Source organism: Xiphophorus hellerii, chromosome 14, assembly GCF_003331165.1.
Source record: "Xiphophorus hellerii strain 12219 chromosome 14, Xiphophorus_hellerii-4.1, whole genome shotgun sequence".
NCBI lineage: Eukaryota > Metazoa > Chordata > Actinopteri > Cyprinodontiformes > Poeciliidae > Xiphophorus > Xiphophorus hellerii.
In genome coordinates, this window is record NC_045685.1 from 13,249,199 (window position 1) to 13,269,837 (window position 20,639).

Genomic DNA, 20,639 nt, shown 5'->3' on the forward strand with positions numbered 1-20,639 from the left:
TTATAACTGCCTATTTTAATAATTCAAACACCAAATATGCCTCAAAATGAATTTATATGCACAGTGAAAACTGTGTTAGCAAGACAGCAGGAGCTAACATCCTCCTCATCTCCCCTCTAGGTTTACAGCCCATCAGTAAAATTATTACATCGCCTCGAATGGCAGCTTGTTGTGTCATGTTGCATTGCTCTTATGTGTTTCAGTTTTAGATGCTGTATTTTCTTTCAAATATTTTAGATATGCTCCTCAAAAAACAGTTGAATTTTCCATGCATGACTTGGAGTTATGAAAAATCCACAAACACATGAGTCTTCAAATATTAAGATACTGAACAGAGGGGAGTTTTGTAATGTTTCTATAGCACATAGAAATATTTTAGCATGGAGGATATGGCGGTTACTACTGTTGCCCCACAGCAAGACGGCACTGTGTTCAAATCCCATCTTTCTGTTTCAAGTTTGAATTTTCAGTTTGTCCCCCAAAAAGCAAAGTGAAACTGCCACATGAAGTAAAAACGCAAAAACCTCTAAATGTTGCGAAAAATGACAAAAACACAAGTTTCGTGTTCTCTTAAACAATAAATTAAGTTTATTATCTTACAGTTGAGCTTACACGTCTCCCCTCTTGTGACATTGACCTCCTGCCGGTGGTCTCATATGTGGGTGGTCTCCTCTTCGGTGTCTGAGCCGTACGGCAGAGAGGTCTGGGCTTCAGGGAGGCTGTTGCTCTGCAGGTAGGAGAAAACCAGCTGGACCTGAGAACAAACACACAAAGACTCTCAACATAAAGAAGGAAAGGAGCAGAAGTTACGGGAGTGTTGCTGTGACAATCGGCATTATTTTTGTTGTCCTACTTCAATTAGAAGAAAACACACACAAAAAATAAATAAACTAAAAAAATAAAACTGAGACTCCACTTTTCCTGGTGAAGCAAGTGTTGGCAGCCATCATGCTAATGCTGGTAGACATTTTTTCCAGGCTTCATCAGGGCCTTTCGCTGCATCTTCCAGTCTAGAGGTCAATTGTAATTCATTTAATGTCATTTTTGTTTGCGTTAACTGTCGTTAACCGTTGCTCCTTTTACTCCCCATGTTGTCGTTTCGTTTCTACCTTTGCTACGGGCTGCACCAGATGTGGTTTCGGGCAGCAAGAAGGACAATTACGCAACAAGAGAAATAACCAATATTTTTCCTGCAATCTTCTCAGGCACAGTAATGCAACTGGACCTACAATATTGTTTTCCTAATTTGTCTGGACAGCATGGTGAGATATTATCTTCATCTCTATGCCGCTTTGCTTTCACTTTAATTTTGCATGTCAGGCAGTTTATAAAATTGCATTTGCATAATCGGTTGTGACTATTTTGTGACCTGACAATTTTCCAAACAGCAGAATTTTGCCCTGGTCTTGTTCCCCATCGGGGCTTTATACTAAATTATTAAGATAATTATCTACCACAGACTGCTTATAGCCTTTTAACAGAAACTACTTTCAAAAGTTTTGAACTACAACCTTAATGTTTTTGAATTCTTCTAAAGCAATACTTGAATTAGTACTGTGCATAGAATATGGTGTGAGAAACCTGTTTTCTGTCTGCACATCGTTTTAGTCACATTTATAAATACATAAATGTGGCTAGAAAGACATTTTTTGTCAGAAGAAAAAGAAAAAAAAAACATCACACCATTTTTCACACCAGCTACTTGTGTGCACTGGATGCCGTCTCATTAAAATGTAAACCACGAGTTAATGAAATATCTCTTTTCTTTGTTAAAACTTTTCAGGGTTATCATTTTTCTCCAGACTAAACTTTGATTTTGTTCTGACCTGTATCACCACCTCCTGCGAGATGTCCACTGTGACTCCGTTGTGCTCCAATCCTGCCACCGGGGGGCGCAAGAGGCTGGGACCAAAAACTGTAGCCAGGTTCATCAGAGTCATTTTGTTAACATCTTGTCTCTTAGCAACTCTAAAAAAAAAAAAAATAAACCAAATATAAAATTATGTTTGTCCTCTTTATTTACAGGTTCTTGTTGCAGTCTGACATCAGTGTGAGGATCTTGTTACTATGTGATTTTATGACATAGTGGCTCTGAAAACAACATTCGGTGGATTTAGTTTATGATTTAAATAGCAGTTTTGTGTTTTCGAAATCGCAGAAGATTAGCAGACCTTTGCAGATGATGCATGAGGTAGAGGAAAGTGTTGCGGTTGACATCAGGACAGGACTGCAGCAGAGACAGCATGGAGACGAGCCGTGAGTTCATGTCCTGGATATCTGCAGGGTAGAGTTACAGCATGATGCTACAGTGAAGGCTGGCATGGATTCATGCAGAGACATATCAACGGGAATCACAATCACAAATAAAATATTATTGGGTTTTCAAGTTTTAGATCAACACAAAGCTGTGCAAAGTTCAGAGATGGAAACAAAATGACACATTTTTATAGCTTTTTAAAATTCAAAAAGTTGGACATGCATTTCCAGTCAGACCCCTGCACTCTGTAGCCCTGAAATAAAAACAGATCAAGCTTTTGTCTTCACCCTCATATTTTTCTTAGCCTCTTCTCAAAGCGGGAAAGAGAACATATAGTAATAATGGAGAAATGTGTTCATCTGCATAAGCTCCAGACATAACTACAGAAAAAATACTTACCTAAACTTTAGCATATTTGAAGTTGGGGCAATAACTAAAACGTTTTAAATGACTGGAACTGAGACAAACAAGCCTGGAGGAGGAGTGCCATTTTTCTGGCTAATCTGCAGCTCACAGATTATCTTGGAACAGCATAGATTAGCATCCTGGAGTCACTCATTCTCAATAAAAGCCATCTATTTTAAGGTTTTAGTGCACATCCTCTCCAGGGGTTACAGTAACTCTGTGGGGTGACGTATAAAAGCAAAAGGAACTTGGAGAAGACTATAATTTTTTAACAACCACCTAAGAATTCATAACTTTAAAATCCTCCAAGTCTGTTTCTGAAATGTGCACTTGGTGTGTCTGGGATGTTTTTGGTCTTACCCAGAGTTTTTGCCAGACTCTGGAACAGATCAGGGGGCACGAGAGGCTCCGGCAGCTCTCTGAAGTAAAGTTTGAGGACGCCAGACACTGTGTTCACTTCAGCACTTCTCAGTCTGGTCACTGCTTCCCTTAGATCTGAGCAGACAGACAACGCTAATGATTATTATCATCAATATTACCCTATCGACGTTAAGTGCATACTTCCTTCCTTCTCGGAGCATGAAAACGCATGTAACGCAGTAGGTGTTTGCAACCCAGCAAGTTTATGACCCAGATGGCCTCGCAGTGATAACGTGAAACTCGTGCTCAGGTCAATTTGAAGTCTGCCTGCATAAAACATGTGTTTTCGCCTGCTGCGTTTTCTTACTGGTGTTGAACACAGCCTTGAGCGAGCTGATGTCCGTGGCGGTGCCTGAAATCCTGTAGATTCCCACCTCGTCCATGCCTCTCCGCTCCACCTCCTCCACACAGCATCTCACCACATGAGGAACCAACACTCCTTCCTGTCTGAGAACAGAATATAAAAGTTGGAGGGGGAGGGGGATTACAGCGTCTATAAACAAGTCCAAGCTGACTCAGGAGCTGTTTCGGTTCTTCGCTCATCTGTTTTTGCTCGGGCCACACTTCTGCTTCGCCCACTTTACCACAGAGACCAACCACTTCTGTTCTGTCACACAAACGAGCGCGCAGTGGAAACAGAACCCTGCAAGGAACTGCCGCTTTCAGCTTTGAGGGAGCTCTTCTGTCACCACGGAGATATCAGACAGGCACTTACTGGGCCACCTTTTCGATGGGGACACAGAAGACAGGTGGTTGTTGAATTGGGGCGCCTGGAGCTTCCAGCTGGTGCGGACAGTACTTCAGGGAGAGAGTCACCTCCAGCTGGCCCAGCTGGAGGGTCTGCCTCCTCCACCGACTACTCAGGCTTGAAGACTCCAACTTGGCAAGAAGAGATACAGAAAATAAGATTTAACTTAAGATTTGTTTTATTCTAAACAACCTGATCTATCACACTGAAACAAAATATAAGGTTTTCTACTCCTCTTCAGCACCTCCACATTTTAACACCTCCAGCTGTAGCGTAATCTCATGTAAATAAAAAAACATCCAACTATTAATTTGAATGCATTTATTTAGTGAGGAAAATGAAAATTCTTTAATTTATTTTATTTTTTTACAAAATCGTCTGTCTCGCACTTACTGGCACCCGTAAAGCTCCTCATAAAATGGAGCTGAAATATTTTTTACATTTACTTTTCATAAAGTTAAACAGCCCGTTAATTAAATGAGTAATCCATCACTTCCTATTTCACTATGATGTAAATACGACGTGGCAGCAGCCCATTTCTTTTACCCATGTTTCAAAATGGGAAACATGAGAAACATACTATTCAAATCGGGCGAATGAATATCAGGAAAAGGCTGCAACGGAAAAAAAGAAAAAAAAACTGTGATTTGGCTAAAATTGTCCATAAATAAAGTTTAAGCAACTACTAAATGGCTTAAAATAACTACAACTGGGACCAACAAGGCTGGAGGTAGAAAGATCTCTAAAGCTCAGTGTTTAACAACCTTGTTAGATTTCAGACAGAGGAGTCAATATAAAATAATCAAGATTTGTCCAAAGGTTTCACAGGAAACTTCAGAAAGACCTGACCATAACAAGTTGGGTTTATTTTCCATGAAAATAATAAGCAGTGCACTCAGCTGTAACAGTCTCTATCCAAACTCACTGCACAAGACTTCACTCCTGAAGGAAAAGTTTGATAGTCTGGTCAGATGAGAGCAAAGCGTCATGGTCATTAGATGACTGAAGGAAGAATTAATGAAGGCCTGAATCTACTCAACGTGCAGAGAAAGGACGACCCATCCTACAAGATTTATGGACAATTTATGTGGAAGAATGGATCAAAATCACATCTGAGCAACTTAATAAACATTTTCTCTATGCATGAGGTGATTTTAAGTTAACATAAAATTGTTCATTCAGGTACACTGAATACATTTCTGTAAGTGTGTTAAATGCCAATTCACTGTCATTTTTCACATAAATTCATTTGTGGAGAAATGAATTTATGTGAAAAATGACTTTGCTCAGATGTTTTTTGCATGTGTGCATTATTTTGGTTATTGCTGATATTATGGGGATTTTTTTTAATATCAGCTTCAACTCTTGAAATATAACTCTATCAATATGACATAAAAAAAGAAATAATTTACAGCCATTTTACATTGACCATGAGTGCAAATATTCCTGATGATAATATGCATCACATTCACACATCACTGTATAACAGAATATGCAAACAGTTAAAACACACACACACTGCTTTGTGAAAGTCAAGATTAGGTGCTTCCTTTAACAAAATAAAAGTTTAACAGCTTCGCTTATGCGTATTATAAACTACCAATAGATGTGAAAATGACTCATTTGCATGTATGAAAGCAAGAAAAAAGAGAAATGGCTTCATGAAGAGGTGGGGCTTCCTCACTATCTGACGCCTCGCTGCCATAAGTCACAGCTTGTAAACACTTCTAGCTGCTAGCGCCGTTTGGTTCTTATTGGATCGAGCTTTCTGCTTTCATCATGTAAGAGACTTCTTGTTCTGTAACATTAAGGTGTTACTGAGTGCGCTGTATCTGTTCCTATAACAAACTCTCAATAGTTAAAATGAAAACAATTTCTTACTGATTTGTTTGATATATTTCATTACAAAGCAAGACTTAAACTTCAGGTTAAGTTCTTAGCAATTAGAAGATTAAAATACAAGGAATACTTCCAATCCTAAAAGACCAACTAAATCCTAAATTAAACATAATCTTGTTGAGTTCTCAATTATTTAAGCCTTAGTTGTTAAACGAACTAATAAAAGTGCAGTTTTTTTAATGTTAAAAACACACTTTTGGGATTAAAACTTCATCTTTGGAAAATTACAAAGCCTCATATTAGAACCACAAACTATTTCATTGTGGTAGATCAACACAAACTAGTCTCAAGCCATTAAGTGGAAGGATTTTTTTTTTTTCCGCGTTTGCTTTTAGCCACCATGAGGTAGGTATATTCTGGGTGAGGTGCACCACTCACAAAGCTTTCTGCATGTAGGTCAAAAAGTTTAAAGTTGCTGTCATCTAACCAGAGCACCGACTTTCACACGTTTACTGCTTTACCTTATGATGCCATAAAGTTCTGCAGAAACCTGCTAATGGCCAATTTATTGCATGAGCTGGAGCAGAGACATGTCTCATCTATGGAGGACAGTGGGCCATGAGAACCAGGAGGACGGGCAACTATGCTGCATGTCAGCATCAAGCTAGATTTGCCAGGAGAGACTCTTCCACCTGAGCTCTGCATATCTACAACTCCTCCAGTGTTACTGCGGGCCTTTTAGTTGCATCTCTAATTAATGCTCTCCTTACCCTGGTTTAGCTGGACAGCCAGTGTTTGGTGGATTTGCAGTTGTCTAATACTCTTTCCATTTTTGATGTATTGATCAGTGCTGGGTGAAATGTTCAAAGCTTAGGATATTGTTTTTACAGCCTACTCCTACTTCAAACTTCTCCAGAACTTCCTCCTTGACCACATGAACTGCGCACATTTGAACTCTATTTATTATGAGGCATGGCCAACAGAAACAGCAGATCTAATCCCGTCGGCTCCTTTGTTCACGAAACAAAAGAAAAAAGAAAAGCTGTTAAGCGGGCGACCCACGCCAGAACCGCGTGCACGGTGAAGAGCTCAGGCGGAGTTCACTCGACCCCTCTCAGAACTGCGGGAGGGTTCAAACTCCACTTACTCATTTTTAGCTAGCTTCACCGCATGTTCACATTTAGCTCACAGAAAAAGCACCAAGCCGCCAAACAAACAAAAGTAAACTAATAACCTTTAGGCTTTGACGTGCCCACTCCCACAGACTCACGCAGATGTGCGCTACATAGAAGATGTTTTGACACAAACAACCTTTTTTTTCCACAATTTTGTTTATAGTAAAGTGGATGATAAAATACCAATGAATATATATTTTCTTTTCTTAAAGGAAAATCCCAAGGTACAGCTGCAGGTGCTACTGCATGTCACAATTTTTATATCTGCTATTAAATATTTTGAAGACTATGCATAATTCCACTTCACAGTTTTGCACCTCAAACCCAAAGGCCCTGGAGCGATTCTCAGCTGGGGTTTGTGGGTTTGTTCTTTTGTACCTGTACAGTAGTTTTTCCCAGAACTGCCTCCTCCCCATCTGACTGACTCACGCACAGCACCATCATCTTCTGTGCGCCGTCCACCTGGAAGGACAGCTCCTGTTCGAGACAAAACAGAGGCTGTCAGCGCTGGCACAAACCAGCGACTCGCTTCCTCGCTATTTTAGTCTTCAGCTCTGACCGTCGGCTGGATTTACTGTACTCGTAAAGTTTAAAGCTTGCTGGTTCTCAGGTCTAGGGCTGTATACACACCTGGTCCCAGAGCGGGTTGAGGCTACGGACTGACGAATGTGTCTGGGCTTGTTTATCGTAAAACTCATAACCATCCACCTCCACACACACATAAACACCTGGAACAGAAGCAGAACCGTCATCGTCGCTCACAGACTGTACTGGGTTATAAATTTCTCCTAAAATCTCTTTGTACATCCTGGGTGTTCAAAGTGAGGCTGGAGGGCCATTTGCACCACTTGGAATGGTACAAACCCGGCCCGACAGAACCAGCAGGTGATGCAGATGGAAACCTACAAATTTAATAGTATAATGGAAAATGCCACCACGATTTTGTCTTTTAATAGACATGTGTTTTTTGCTTTCATTTTAATTAAAAACACGTTGACGCTTAAATGTCAATCAACTTTCAGTCTGAAACAGACTTGAAGCCCCGAATCATGAATATTGACCAAAAAAAACCAAACCAAACAGAACAGTTCATTCAAGAACAGTTTGAAAATTAGACATCTTTAAAAAAAAGTAAAAAACAAAAGTGAGACGCTGTATTTTTGTGATCTGCAATAATTTACAGATTATTTATCACAAGCAATTAGAGAACTTTTTTCTTAAAATATCACATGTTTTGTTAATTGGTGAGCAGATAAAAAAGAAAACTATAAAATTATACCAGGTTTTGATCTGGAATTTTTTTTTTTTTCTTTCCGTAGGTACTTTTGACCAACTAGGCCAAATGTTTGGTCACCACTGACACACACAGTTCAGATACACACACTATCGCCATGCTATGTGGATTTCAGGGCTTCAATTATCTGATCAGGCCATTCGCATTCAGAGGGAAATAGTTGTACATTAAATAACTTCAGTGAATTTCAATATGACAAACTGTGTGCAAAAGTTTTAATTTATTGTGTAGTTTCTTTAGTCCATACATGGTCAGAATGAGAAAACATGAACATAATTGTTCGCACAGGACAACTGATCCCAAACACAGAGAATTGAAAAAAATCATTAGGCTCTCAGAACCTCAAACCATCAAATTTCTTTGCACCATGCTTAAAAGTTCAATTTAAACGTTTGAAACCAGCAAAATCAGATTTGGTTGAGCTCCACCAATTTGATAGAGAAGAGTAATAAAATATCCAGCTTTAATCATGCCAGGATGTTCTTGATGGCAACAGAAGATGGTCTCTTTGCTTGTATGTCTGTGAAGTGGACATTTCAAATGCAAGTGGGGGTGTTGGTATATATTTGAGCCAGTTTGCATACATTACTGCTAATAAAATCCACAGCAAATTGACATTTGTGTGAGTGGTGACTGTTTTTGAAGTTGGTTCTTGTATAAATGATTTCACCTCAGAAAGAGAGCAGATCAGCTGGTGAGAGGTGCAAAACCCGAAATATATTTAATCCTCATATAGCCATTTAAATGTCAAGATACATACAAGCTGGTTCCTGCAGGCCAGAAGCTGAATGGATCGCCACACTGACAGTCCCACATAACGACTTCTCATCTTCTGCTGGTGAGACACAGAGAGAACGGATTGAGCCAGTCATCGAACGCAACACTAATCCAGGACAGACTTCTAGAGCTCTCGAATCGAGGTGTGGGAAATGTTGCTGTGCAGGACGAGGAGGTGAAAGCAGTGAGGATATCTGGTTTTAGACACAGGATATGATTCTGTGGCGGAGGGAAAAATAGGCTTGTGGTGAGAGAAGGTGTTTGTACCGGCGACAGAGCTGTGTAGATGTGGCTGCTGCGTCATTCTCAGTTTCACACAGGCACAGGTGAGCGTGAGCAGGTCCGGAGGGATGGTTTCAATGTCTGACAAACGACACAAAAGATCCAATCAGCTCACAGAACTGATGATAATAGAAAGTCCGTTAAACTCTAGTGATTCATCAAAAAAAAAAGTTTTATAATCTGCTAATTTTAAGCGTTTCCCCCATGATTTAAGTGGGATTTCTTTACCTGTGCCTCAAAATGACACTTTTAGTTGAAGTGGGAACAAAATAAGAATTCCCAAAGAAACTACTTGTAGTAGAAATGTAATTGAGGTAAAGTAAAAAAAACAAACAGACATATAATTTCTTTCTTACTATATGTATGTATTTGACACAAACACGGTTGGATAATTCAGTTTCTCACGTGTATATTAGGCTTTTTATTTTAACAGGTCTTATATTAAGTTTATCATAGGCACGAGGTGAAAACATTTGAAAGCTTTAAGCTTTAGGTTGCTATAACACCTAATATGGTTGTGAGAATTGAACCCTGATTCCCTGAACTGAGATCACACTGACTGCACACAACTACAAATAAAGTACCGACTCTTTGTGGTCACTCCACCTAACCTCATTTCTAATAAATAAACAAATGATGGGTTTTTATAGAAGGGTGGCAGAAGCCACAGCATGGCACAGAAAAGCTTAAAAACACAGAACCTAATTGTTGAAAAGTAATCCTAGGAAGCCAAAACTCTACACTGCTGAATAACAAAGTGGAAGGATTTTTATTACCTTTTTATTATGTCAGTTACACTTTAAAACACAATCTGTCTTAAAATCTGACGCTGCACGACAAGAAAATGCTTACATATGGTGCCTTAAAACAGGCTTTATAGCTCCCAAACGTTTTCACATTATGTTCACAAACTTCAATGTATTTTACTTGGAAAGGGAAACATAGTTTTCTTTTTTAAGTGGGACATGCTTTTACATTTAGCCACCCTTCCTGGAGTGTGTCTTTGGTTTTGAAGAAGTGACATAAATTTTCTCCCGTCTCACCCAATAAAAAAAGCTCAGGCTGAGTTACAAATGTAAAAAAAAAAAAAAAGTAAAAACATTTTTAAAGGCGACTTGGACATGCGAGACGGCCGATCACTCTCCGAACTTTTAAGGTATATCGTCGAGCAAGTGTCGTTTGACGTAAAACGAGATCAACACTGTGCTTTAGCTCCATGGTTACTTCCTGCCCTAGTTACCTCACTGATGCGTAGCGTGACCTATAGTTTGACAAAGCTATGTATCAGTATCTAAGCACAACTTAGCATCAGTTAGCAACTTTAAATACTAAATGGCTACATTGAAGTTCGTGGCTGAAACGTGGAAAACATGCCAACAGGTCACAGAGGATGATCATACAGGCTCAAGACTTTCTAGATTTTTCTGTGTGCACTCAAGCATCAGTGATTGTAATCATGTGTTGAATGTAAGCTGTGAACTCACTTCCTCTGGTGAGTTTGTGGATGGTGTCTCTCCACTCTTCCAGGTCATACAGAGAGGGGAAGAACAAAGTGTGACTCTGTGGTGACAGAAACACAGATCCTTTCATAGATCTTGTTCGTTATGACTTAGGACTGTACGGGTAATAAAAACATTACCAAACTTGTGTGTGTGTGTGTGTGTGTGTGTGTTTTTTGTACCTTGCCACTGGGGCTGTGCAGGTCCAGTCTGTAAACTGGGGAGTGTGTCAGAAGCAGCAGCTCCATTTGTTCCAGTTTCTTCCTGTTGCGAGCTGTCCAAGTCAGGCCTCTGGCGCCCTTCTTCATACGGAGAAATGTTGATGTTTAACTGTTCGCTTTGACAAAAACAGACCTTTTTAAAAAATAATAATGAAATAATAATAATTTTAAAAAAGGTTTTCATAACACGCACCGGATTTTGCTGCAGCTGCTGCCGCAGGAGGAACATCTTGGTCCTCAGGTTGAGCAGGCGGACGGTGGTATCGGGAGGCTGTCCGTGATCTGCCACCCAGCGGAGCCTGAGTCCCGCCAGAGGCAGGTACCAGCTGAACCTGTACTGGTCCTGCTTCCTGGAACCGACACAAGCACTGGTTTTCAAGGTTTCACAGTCATCACGTTCCTGTGGCGACCGCGGCCGCTTAACTGGGATGAGAGACCCTGCGGCGCGCGTCGACCACGTTTCCCCACAAAGCAGCTGGCGTGTTCAGCTGCGGAGCTCACCCTCTGCCTGCGTGTTTGAATCTGGTGCACAGCAGGAGGTCGGTGTAGAGGAAGAAGTGACGCAGGCTGCGGACGCCGTCGCTCGCATCCACCACGAAGCCGTCGCGCATCAGCTGTCGCCTCTGGCGGGGGAGGAAAAAGAAAACGCGCTCAAATCTGAGGAGCGTTTTAGTCCCGACAAGTCTCGCCTGTCTGCTGCGATCGTGTTTCATCTGCTCCGAGTTCGGCTCTGCAGAGCTAAGATCCTGCAGGACTCACCATGCCGTGAGTGAGCGTCACCTCCCGTTTGCTCTGTGAACTCTCGTTGACACCAGACAGGAAGCTTTGAGACAGTCTGAGAGCTTCTTGTAAGGCTGCGTAGTCTTTGTGCTCCACCGGCGTCGTCTTCAGGAGATCCTGCCAAACCGCAGACCGAGGTTCTTCAGTCAACATCAAAGCGGAGCTGAACAGAGGTTTTGTTTCACATCGACACGGGGGTCCCTACGTCTGGTTCAGTTCGCAGTTTGATCATTTTCTAAAATAGTTAAGCTAAATTAACAGTTTGCAAAATGTATGTTTTTATTTCTATCCTCTAATTCCTTTCTTTCTTCCTCAATTGTGCCCTACATTGGTTCCCTATTTACCTTTCCTTTTTTATGTCCTTCCTATACTTTTTTCCCCTTTTTTCATCCTTTGTTTTCCATCTTTTCACATTTTCTTCCTTCCTTCCTTCTAATTTTTTCCATAATTTGCCATATGATTTAGATTCCAAAACCAACATAAAGCAAATGAAACGTGTAGAAACCCTGAAGGAGGGCTCTCATAATATTCCAAGGTTTTCTCACCCGCAGCACTAGTGTGGTCTTAGTTATTCTATCCAAAGGCTTATAGAGCAGAGCTGTAAAAAAAAGAGAGAGCGAAAACTTCAACTAAACACTCGCAGGCTTGGATGTGTCCAATAAGAATAAATATCTACTCTTCTTACCTTCCAGAGTGTATGCCGTCCGAGCTTTATAGGCACCGTTAATGTACAAGGTCTGGAAAAGGCAACAGGTGAAGTGACACACACACACACACACACACACAAAAACTTAAAAGTTCCCCTCTGGAGTTACAGGGCCTTCTGTACCTCAGCAAGAGTCCGAAATAGAGGATTCGCTTGTGTGCACTTCCTGACCACTTCCAACGCTTTCTCGTAGTTTTCGATGAATCCTCCGTACAGCCCGAGATGGTTTACCTGGAAGAAAAGGAAAAGAAAAAAAAAACACGAGGTGGTCGGTAGTGGTCCGTGAACTTCCTCGGGTGCGAAGCGAACCCTGGTTTGCCGTTGTTTTGACTGGCTTTTGTTGGGCCTTGAAAACGTGTTGTTACTTTCACAATTTTGCCCCATCAAAGCACAAACTTCGGCTGATTTTATTGGAATTTCATGTGACCGATGCAAACGGGGAACAGTTTTAAACACTAAACATGCCATCTTCATGACGACACGTATTGGCAGCATCATGCCAAATACACTAAAACCCTGGAAGAAAACCTGTTGGAACCTAAAAAAAGACTTCTAGCACTAAACATGAAGCTAGAGCTTCACTGGAGTAATTTAGAGCAAAAGGACAGTCATGTGTTGCAGCCATAGATACAACACGTGACTATCTTGACACTATCTAGTGTCAACACATGACACTTCAAGTCTGTGTCGAGACTTGAAGCGTATGCAGCACCCAGAGTAGGAGCAAACGTACCAGTTTCAGAAACAGGTCTCCCATCTCCAGCTCAGAGCTGCTGCAGGACGGCACGTCCTGACCGGAGCTGCTCTCCGGCGGCGTGTGAGCGCCGAGTCTGGCCTTCAGGCCGGAGTAAAAACTCTGGTGAACATCTCTGAGCTCCGGGATCTGGTAGAACACCGTCTGCACCTGCTGACTGGAGAGCACCGGCTGGGACGTCCCGGCCGAGGCCCGCAAAGCCTTCATGGGCTGCGGAGAGAGGTGTTGCGAAAATTCAAATAAAATTAAAAAAAAGCTGAGTTCAATAATGCTAAAGGTCAACTGCTGGCGAAAATAACGCACTGGGGTGAAGGGCATAAAAATGAAAAAGGACAAAATGGGTCTGAAGGTGTGAACAACTCGCAGACAAGCGACCGGAGAGCACACACACACACGCACACACACACCTGTGTGTGTTTGGGGTTCAGAGTTCAGTTCTCACATCGCAGTATAATGCGACATGTTTTCACGGTGATGGCGAAGTCACATGACTAATGCATGCAAACTGCTGAGCAAAACCACCAGCATTCACCTTCTCACAAGACATTTTATTTCACTTTATTTCACACACAGAAAAAGTTTTCTCTTTATTAAGTGCATTACGCCAGATGGGGGAACGGCAGTGGCTGCCGTTAATAGCAGAGAAAAAAAAAAGAGAAAAGAAATTGGCCTTGGATGCATCTTGCTCTCATTATTGCCCCATCATTTCCTGTCTGAAAGGGGAAATACGCTGCTGGTGTCCAGCTTAGTGTTCATGCTGTGGGAGTTCCTTATCAGAGGGCTGAGTGATGCACAGCTGAAGATTGGATTGGGCTTGCATTGATGTTGAACTTCTCAGGATGCTCACTTTGCTCTGAACATGCTAGATCAAATGTTTTGGACTGAATGCAAAACAGCAGGTCTGACAGGAAGCTAGCGCTGCTGCTGCTGCTGCTGCTGCTGCTGCTGCATGTGTTGGAAGGCACTGCTTACGTTGTCCTAGGCTAAGCAAAGATTTGCTTATTTGTGAGATGAAACTTTTTTAATTTACGAGTCCGTCTGTGTTCCCACGCTCACCTGTGCATAAAGGATTTGCATGGGAGAGAAACAGCATCAAGTGAACATCTGGGTGTCTAAACTCATCCTTTGAGAAATCTAGTAGACACAACTCCAAACGCTGTCTAACAGTTTTTATTGCTACTTTAGTTGGTGTAACTCATCATCCTGGAAGGTTTTCAGTTTGAACAACCTGTCCGGAGTTAAGGTGGGCTGCAAAAGTCCTGACACTGTTTCTAGAGTAGGAGTGAACCGACTGCCGTTATTGGCCAATCACCGATATTCGAAAAAAGATTTTCACGAATACCGATTCACAACTGACACTTTTTTCATAACTGACCTTTACTGTTATAACGCAGCAATATGCAACCGACAGACAGACAGACAGGTAGATTTTATTGCAGACTCAAAGTCCAAATCACAGCGGGGAAAAAAACGAACAAAAAAAAAACACTATTAATAAAAATAAAAATATAAAAAGTACATAAAAAAGGTCCCTAACCATTCAGGATGGAGTCACATCAATGTCTCCACAGTACAGATGAGCATCTTACTGCTCTATATTTAACGTTAGTCAACAACAGGGTAGTTCCATTATTAGACTCGTTTAAACGGCAAATGAATTTATACTAAAGCTTTCTTAAACGGCCATCAAAGAGCTGACAGATACAAACAGTTCACTGGCACTGTTCCAATCATTATTTATTAAAAAACACTAAACAATGCCTGTGAAACAAACACAAGCTTGTTTTAGCCTTACAGTAAGACACCGCTCTCAAGTATAAATTAAAAGTTTAGACAAAAGGGACAATGGCTGATTGTTAGACGTTTGCTGAGGAGGACAGGTGTTGGTTTTGCCAGTAAATATCTAAATTAAGGAAATCAGGACTTATTGATCAATCACTTACAGAAAGACTTAAATTTTTCTTTTAAAAAAGCTTAAACTCGGTCTGATTTGATTGATAATATGTGCAAAAATCAATATGTTTTGATCTAAACCGTTCCAGCTCTGCTTTTGTCGCACTTGGCTTCAAGATTTTCTGTCACTTCTTGTAACAAAAACAGGAATTTTGTTTGATTTGTCATCTACATGTCTGTGCAGCAGCTAGTAGTGAAATTACTGTTGCATAATTCTGAATAATGGACAGAAATAAATGTCTTACAGCGGTTCCTCATGCAGAAAAGATCAAGTCAGCAACAGAATTTTGTGGATGTTGATTTAATTTGTCAATCGAGATCTTAAGTGTTTGGTTTTAGATAGGCGTCGAATGTTTCCACACCTCCCCCGTGTTTTATTTTTAGATAAGTCGCATTATCTGAGAACTGCTTCGGTTTTTAAGAAAAAGGGGAACCTTATATACAATGGTTGAACAATCCAGAAAGAGGGAAGCGGCCACATTTGGTGTAATAAGTGACATCTGGCCAAGTGTTGCTCACTGAAATAGGCGTTTGTCTCCGTTTTCAGACACAGCGCAGTCCAAACACGAAATGAAAGATCATCTTCAGCTGCACAAATACATGCATGAATTAAATAAATGAAGGCGGAGGGGACGTTGACTCAGACGGTCACTTTTTCACGAGTGCGGGAGCGGCTGAACAATAAAAAGGAAGTTATGCAGCAACGAGCAAATTTGGGGAGGAGGAGCTCAAATTGTGCATTAAGGGAAACAAACTTTTATTTCCATGACTTGGCTTAGAGGTAAACAAGAATACACTGCGGTCAGACTGAAAGCAAAGGGTGTGAAATAATGATAGAAACAAGAGTTTGTTGGCGTTACCGCTAGCAGGGCGTCCAGCTCCCTGAGGTACACCTCCTCGCTGTCCAGGATGCCCCTCAGGACCACCAGCCTCTTCTCCAGCATCTCCTCGCGGCTGCATGACGTCTGAGAGCGACGCATGAAATCAGTCAGTAAAATGAAGGTGCTGCTACCAAACGAACTGCGACGCTACCAATGAGGCAGGAGATACCGACAGCAAAAATAGCTGAGATCTCTCAGGTGAATCACCTCAAAGCAATTTGAATAAGCAAATTCATCAACTTGATTAGAGATCTGGTCAGAAGTTTGCATGCGCACATCAAAGGCATTATGAATTCAAATTGATTTAGGATTCAAGATGATCTATTTGAGGTTTTTGTCCAGGGTGAAACGATGATGCAACTTCAAGGATTTCATGCGATTTCTTTGGGTTTAATATAATACATATGTAGATTCTCTAACTGTACCACCCCATGCTAATAATACTTGGTTAAATATTCTTCAGCAATGGGCAGAAAAAACACACACTTTTCATAGCTATCTGATAGATGCTGGCATAATTTTGCATGCAATCCCTGACTTTTAATCATTGACAAAGTTAATATCAGTGCTTGGGATCTTTGTTCCGCTTCAACATTCATCTGTGTCCGACTTCCATTCGTTTGACCCAAACTGCCGCCTCCAAGGAGAGAAAGCTGGCTGGGATTTCCAAGAACAGCCCACCTTGGAGGTTCTGGTCTGACATGAACTGCAAGATTTGAAAATCTTGCAGTTCATGGAAACCACGCGTCACCGACGACTGAGAGGGTGGGACTGCTGCTCCTAAACGACACCGTCAAGTTCCACCGACACACAGAGACAGAAGTCAAATATCTGCTGGCGAGCAGGTTTGTGGTCAGATGAGACGTAAATGTATCCACCTAGTGATTAGAAGTATGTTGAACACTAGATGCGTCATCTGTTGTTGTCGGCTGTTTGCTGATGGCCACAAACACAATAGAGTAGATTTGCAACTCGCTAACAGTCACTTAACCAAATATTATTGGGGGAGTTTGTAAATATTTGAGCTGGTTTGCATTAAAAAAAACAGTAACTTTAAACTACTTCACCCTGTCATTACTTTAAAGACATCATTGCAGTTGTTGGTTGCAATGACGCATAAAACACGAGTCACATTAAAAGGCCAAAATGAATTACCTTTGTTGCATACATTGGTGAGTAAACATTTGACCGTCGCTGCATCGCTACACCTTTCGTCATTGACCGAGTTCAGCTTCTCGGCTGATTTAAAGAAACTTTAAATTCTTCTGTTTTTGGTTTTTAGCAGCTGTTGCCTGAGCTGTGTCGAAAACGATGCCTTCAGGCTCGAACGCCGTCGAAGTTTGAGATGGTTATCTACATCCAGTCGCTCATATCTTCCCTGCAGCTTTCCTGAGGTTGTTGTTTTGCATAGGTGAGCGTCAGTTTTCCTTCTCCTGTGAAATCTGCCGAACCACTGACCTCTTGACACGTCTCCTACATAAAATCAACAAACAACACCATGCTTTTATTGTGAAAGTCTTTCTTGTTTATTTAAAATTTAGCTTTGCTTTTTGTAACTTTTGTTTTTGTAGTTCTATTTATTCTTGATTAACTGTTTTTTGTTGTTTTTTTTTCTTTTTGCTTCTACTCTGTTAGAAACACAACACTCTCCACATTTATTGGCACCCTTGATCATTTTTTTTTTTTTTTTGTGAAAATTCTTAAAGTAAATAAATATCTGCTATGCAGCAGCATAATACAATTTGGGGGGAAATATTCTTAAAGAGAAGGAAAAAAGAACTACTGTAACTCTTCTGTGTCACTCTTGTTGGCACCGAAGCATTTTTTCTGCTTTTTTTAAAGTCGAAAAGTATCGAGGAACCTATTTTTTTTTTCCTTTTTGTCCTGCTATATAAAAGCGTCTTAACACAGGACTAATTTGTCTTAGCCACTCTCTCCATTACGTCAAATTACGTCCTCATTTTTAATAAATGTTCATTTGGTATTTCATGGCTCACCCTGGTTCTTGTCACTTATATTAAAGAACTACAGTTTCTAAAACAACCCAAAACAAAAAAAAAACACGGAAGGACGAAAGAGGAAGTAGTAATCCAAAGAGGAATTGCAATCAGTGCAGTGAGTGGCCTGTTATTTACCTTCGTTTGCTTTGAATAAAGCAAACTAAAGTTTCATAGGCATGTTACAAAATGTGAGCAGACATACGGTGAAAGGTTAATATTTCTCTGGTGCGTGTAGAGCATTTGGTGCTGAAGGTTTCTGAAACTCAAGCGTCATATACGTTTTCCATTTGGCCTAGAATGCCTATTCCTGTTGGCATTATGGAAATTAAGTCACTGAAAGACTTAACAGCCCGCCAGAGACAACAAGAAACCCGAGCGCGCAAACTGAGTGACGTGATGAAACATTTGGGATGCTGTCAGACTCACCAGGGTGTCGGGGAAGTCTATGCTCTCAGAGCTGAGAGGGGAGAGGAAGCAGGAGACCGCCTCCTCATGGAAAACATCCTCCAGGGCCTCTCCTCCTGTCCCCACAGCGGAATAAACACAAACAATCAGCAACGACGAGGAAGCAGCTTTAGAAAAAATAAAAATAAAAATAAAATAAAATAAAAGCTCAGCGTGAACTGACACCAGACAGATGGGTCGTCAAAGCGAGATAAAGTGCATCAGTTGCGTCCTCCCTCCTCCTCACCTGCCGCATGGTGGGACTCCAGGTAGCTCAGCGCCTCTTGGTAGACGTCCATGGCGGAGAGGACCCCGCTGCTCGCCGCTCAAGCACGGGACTGGAGACGCGGTGCGTGATCGCACCCAGATGGGGGAGAGGAAACTTCCTCTTTCAGTTAAGAATGAGCGTAAGAGGAAAACACGGCAGCTTCCTGTCTGTGTGGAAAGTCAGTAAAAGTTGATGAGAACCGAGCACCTGTTGATTGACCCATTCCTCGCTGTTGCTTCCTGTGAAAAACGTTTTTCTTTTTTTTCTCTTTTTTTTTTTGCTTGTTTTGATTTTTTTTTCCCCCTCAGCGCCGCTGTTTGCAGAGAGGCTGCGGCTCGAAACGTCGCCACACCGACTGGACGCTCAAGTGGCTTTTGAGTTTTCGGCTCTCTGACAAGCAGCTGTTAAACATCGACATGAATCATAAATCAATATTTGAAGGCAAACGAGGATAGAGCTAAAAAAAATACTGCAAAGAATAAGATAGATGAATTCTGTGTAATTAATTTAGTTTACTTTATTATGTTTGTTTTATGAACAGCAAAGACAAACAAACAGGGCTCGCAGTTTCCTCCTGCATCTGGGTCTGCATGGCCATTTTGTAATTCAACGGCGCCCCCTGGCGGAGCACGACTGAAAGCACAGATTCAGATCGACACCTGTGCAACTGAGATGATTACCAGCGGAACTTTTTTTTTACGATTTTTTTAAAGGTTTTTGTCATTTGTAGAGATGCAGACTGAGACATACATATGTACAGGAACTATAAGACATTTTAGAAATAAAAAAAAAACTATATTATTTAATTCAATGTAGATGTTTAACTAAAATAAGAAAAAAAACGTCTGTATTCACATTAACTTTATAGATTGTAAAAATCTCTTTACGGCTCAAAATGCTGCAAAAAAACAAAAACATCCAACACTAGACTGTTGCAATCAGTTAAAACAAACTGTGAACCATCTGTGCCACATAAAAATATGGTTTAATTAGTAGAACTTCATAAAAAATTAAAAAGTGAAAAAAGCCAAACAAAACTCAACAGTTTGGTTTGTTGTGCTTTACTAGTTTTTACTAATCCAACATAATGATTTCAAAGTCCCATCTCCATGAGAAGTGAGGTTCCTGTACAGTTATTCTGAGGAGGAACTTTCTGCTGATAACATGGATTATCTGACAAGTTCATGACTTTAGTTCAGATTTACACACCTGGCCAGAAAAACACAAAATAATTATTAGCTTTACACTTCCTGATGTTGTACCAACTTCCTTTTTATGATCTATTTATTACATGTTATCTTTCCACTGGAGTTGGATTAGGTTCCACTTTCACATGTGATCTGCAAATTTCTTCATTCGGAGGCCAAACGATGCAACAGTTTAACTATTTTTGTTTGAATAAATAGCAAAAAAAAAAAAGAAAAAAAGTGACCTTGTTCACCAGCAGAAGGGCTTCACACCAACAGGACGTCAAAGTGCTGTTTTTATTCAAATATTTAGTTCCTGTGAACCCAGATGGATGTGGATGTAGGGAGCTAAACAAAGCAGTTGTTGTGCCACAAAACGTTTTTCCTGCTGCTGTGGTCGTTATCTGGTCGCCATGGAAACTACATGCAGGATGATGGAGGCACTTTGCACAGGAGGACAGTTGTCCTTTTGTCTTCATGTTTTGTGGTGACAGAACTTTGCGAGGAAAAAAAAGTTCATAATTTGCATTTTATTTGATCAAACAAAACCAAACTGGAGATCATTTACGGCTAAACACACACTGGCTCTGATTTCTGTGATTATGTTAAAAAATTTCTAAGCTCTTTTTTTCATAAAATGTAACATTTATCTCATGAAATTTTACTCTGAAATATGTTAAAGCTTATTTCTGCCACTCTGCATGAAAAAAAACTTACATATCATAATTATGACTTAGCTAGTAATTAGA

General features: G+C 40.8%; 1 protein-coding gene across 6 annotated transcripts; it reads right to left on the minus strand.

Annotated features, from left to right (window-relative positions):
- Positions 1 to 558: 558 nt before the first annotated feature.
- LOC116733081 (active breakpoint cluster region-related protein) lies at positions 559 to 18,934 on the minus strand. Of its 6 annotated transcripts, none has more exons than XM_032583775.1 (22): positions 18,683 to 18,934; positions 18,418 to 18,563; positions 15,971 to 16,075; positions 13,137 to 13,367; positions 12,527 to 12,634; positions 12,383 to 12,434; positions 12,243 to 12,295; positions 11,677 to 11,814; positions 11,419 to 11,540; positions 11,111 to 11,267; positions 10,879 to 10,995; positions 10,682 to 10,757; positions 9,183 to 9,278; positions 8,899 to 8,973; positions 7,475 to 7,572; positions 7,223 to 7,321; positions 3,798 to 3,961; positions 3,390 to 3,529; positions 3,023 to 3,157; positions 2,172 to 2,277; positions 1,827 to 1,968; positions 559 to 754 (listed from the first exon to the last, which is right to left on the minus strand). In XM_032583775.1, exons 1-22 carry the CDS (start codon positions 18,732 to 18,734, stop codon positions 653 to 655), a joined length of 2,514 nt encoding a protein of 837 aa, XP_032439666.1. In that variant the 5' UTR covers positions 18,735 to 18,934; the 3' UTR covers positions 559 to 652. The 6 variants fall into 6 exon arrangements, with proteins under 6 accessions (XP_032439666.1, XP_032439664.1, XP_032439663.1 ...); XM_032583773.1 differs by having other exon boundaries at positions 8,899 to 8,970; positions 10,879 to 10,998; positions 18,683 to 18,932; XM_032583772.1 differs by having other exon boundaries at positions 10,879 to 10,998; positions 18,683 to 18,932.
- Between the last annotated feature and the right edge of the window lie 1,705 nt (positions 18,935 to 20,639).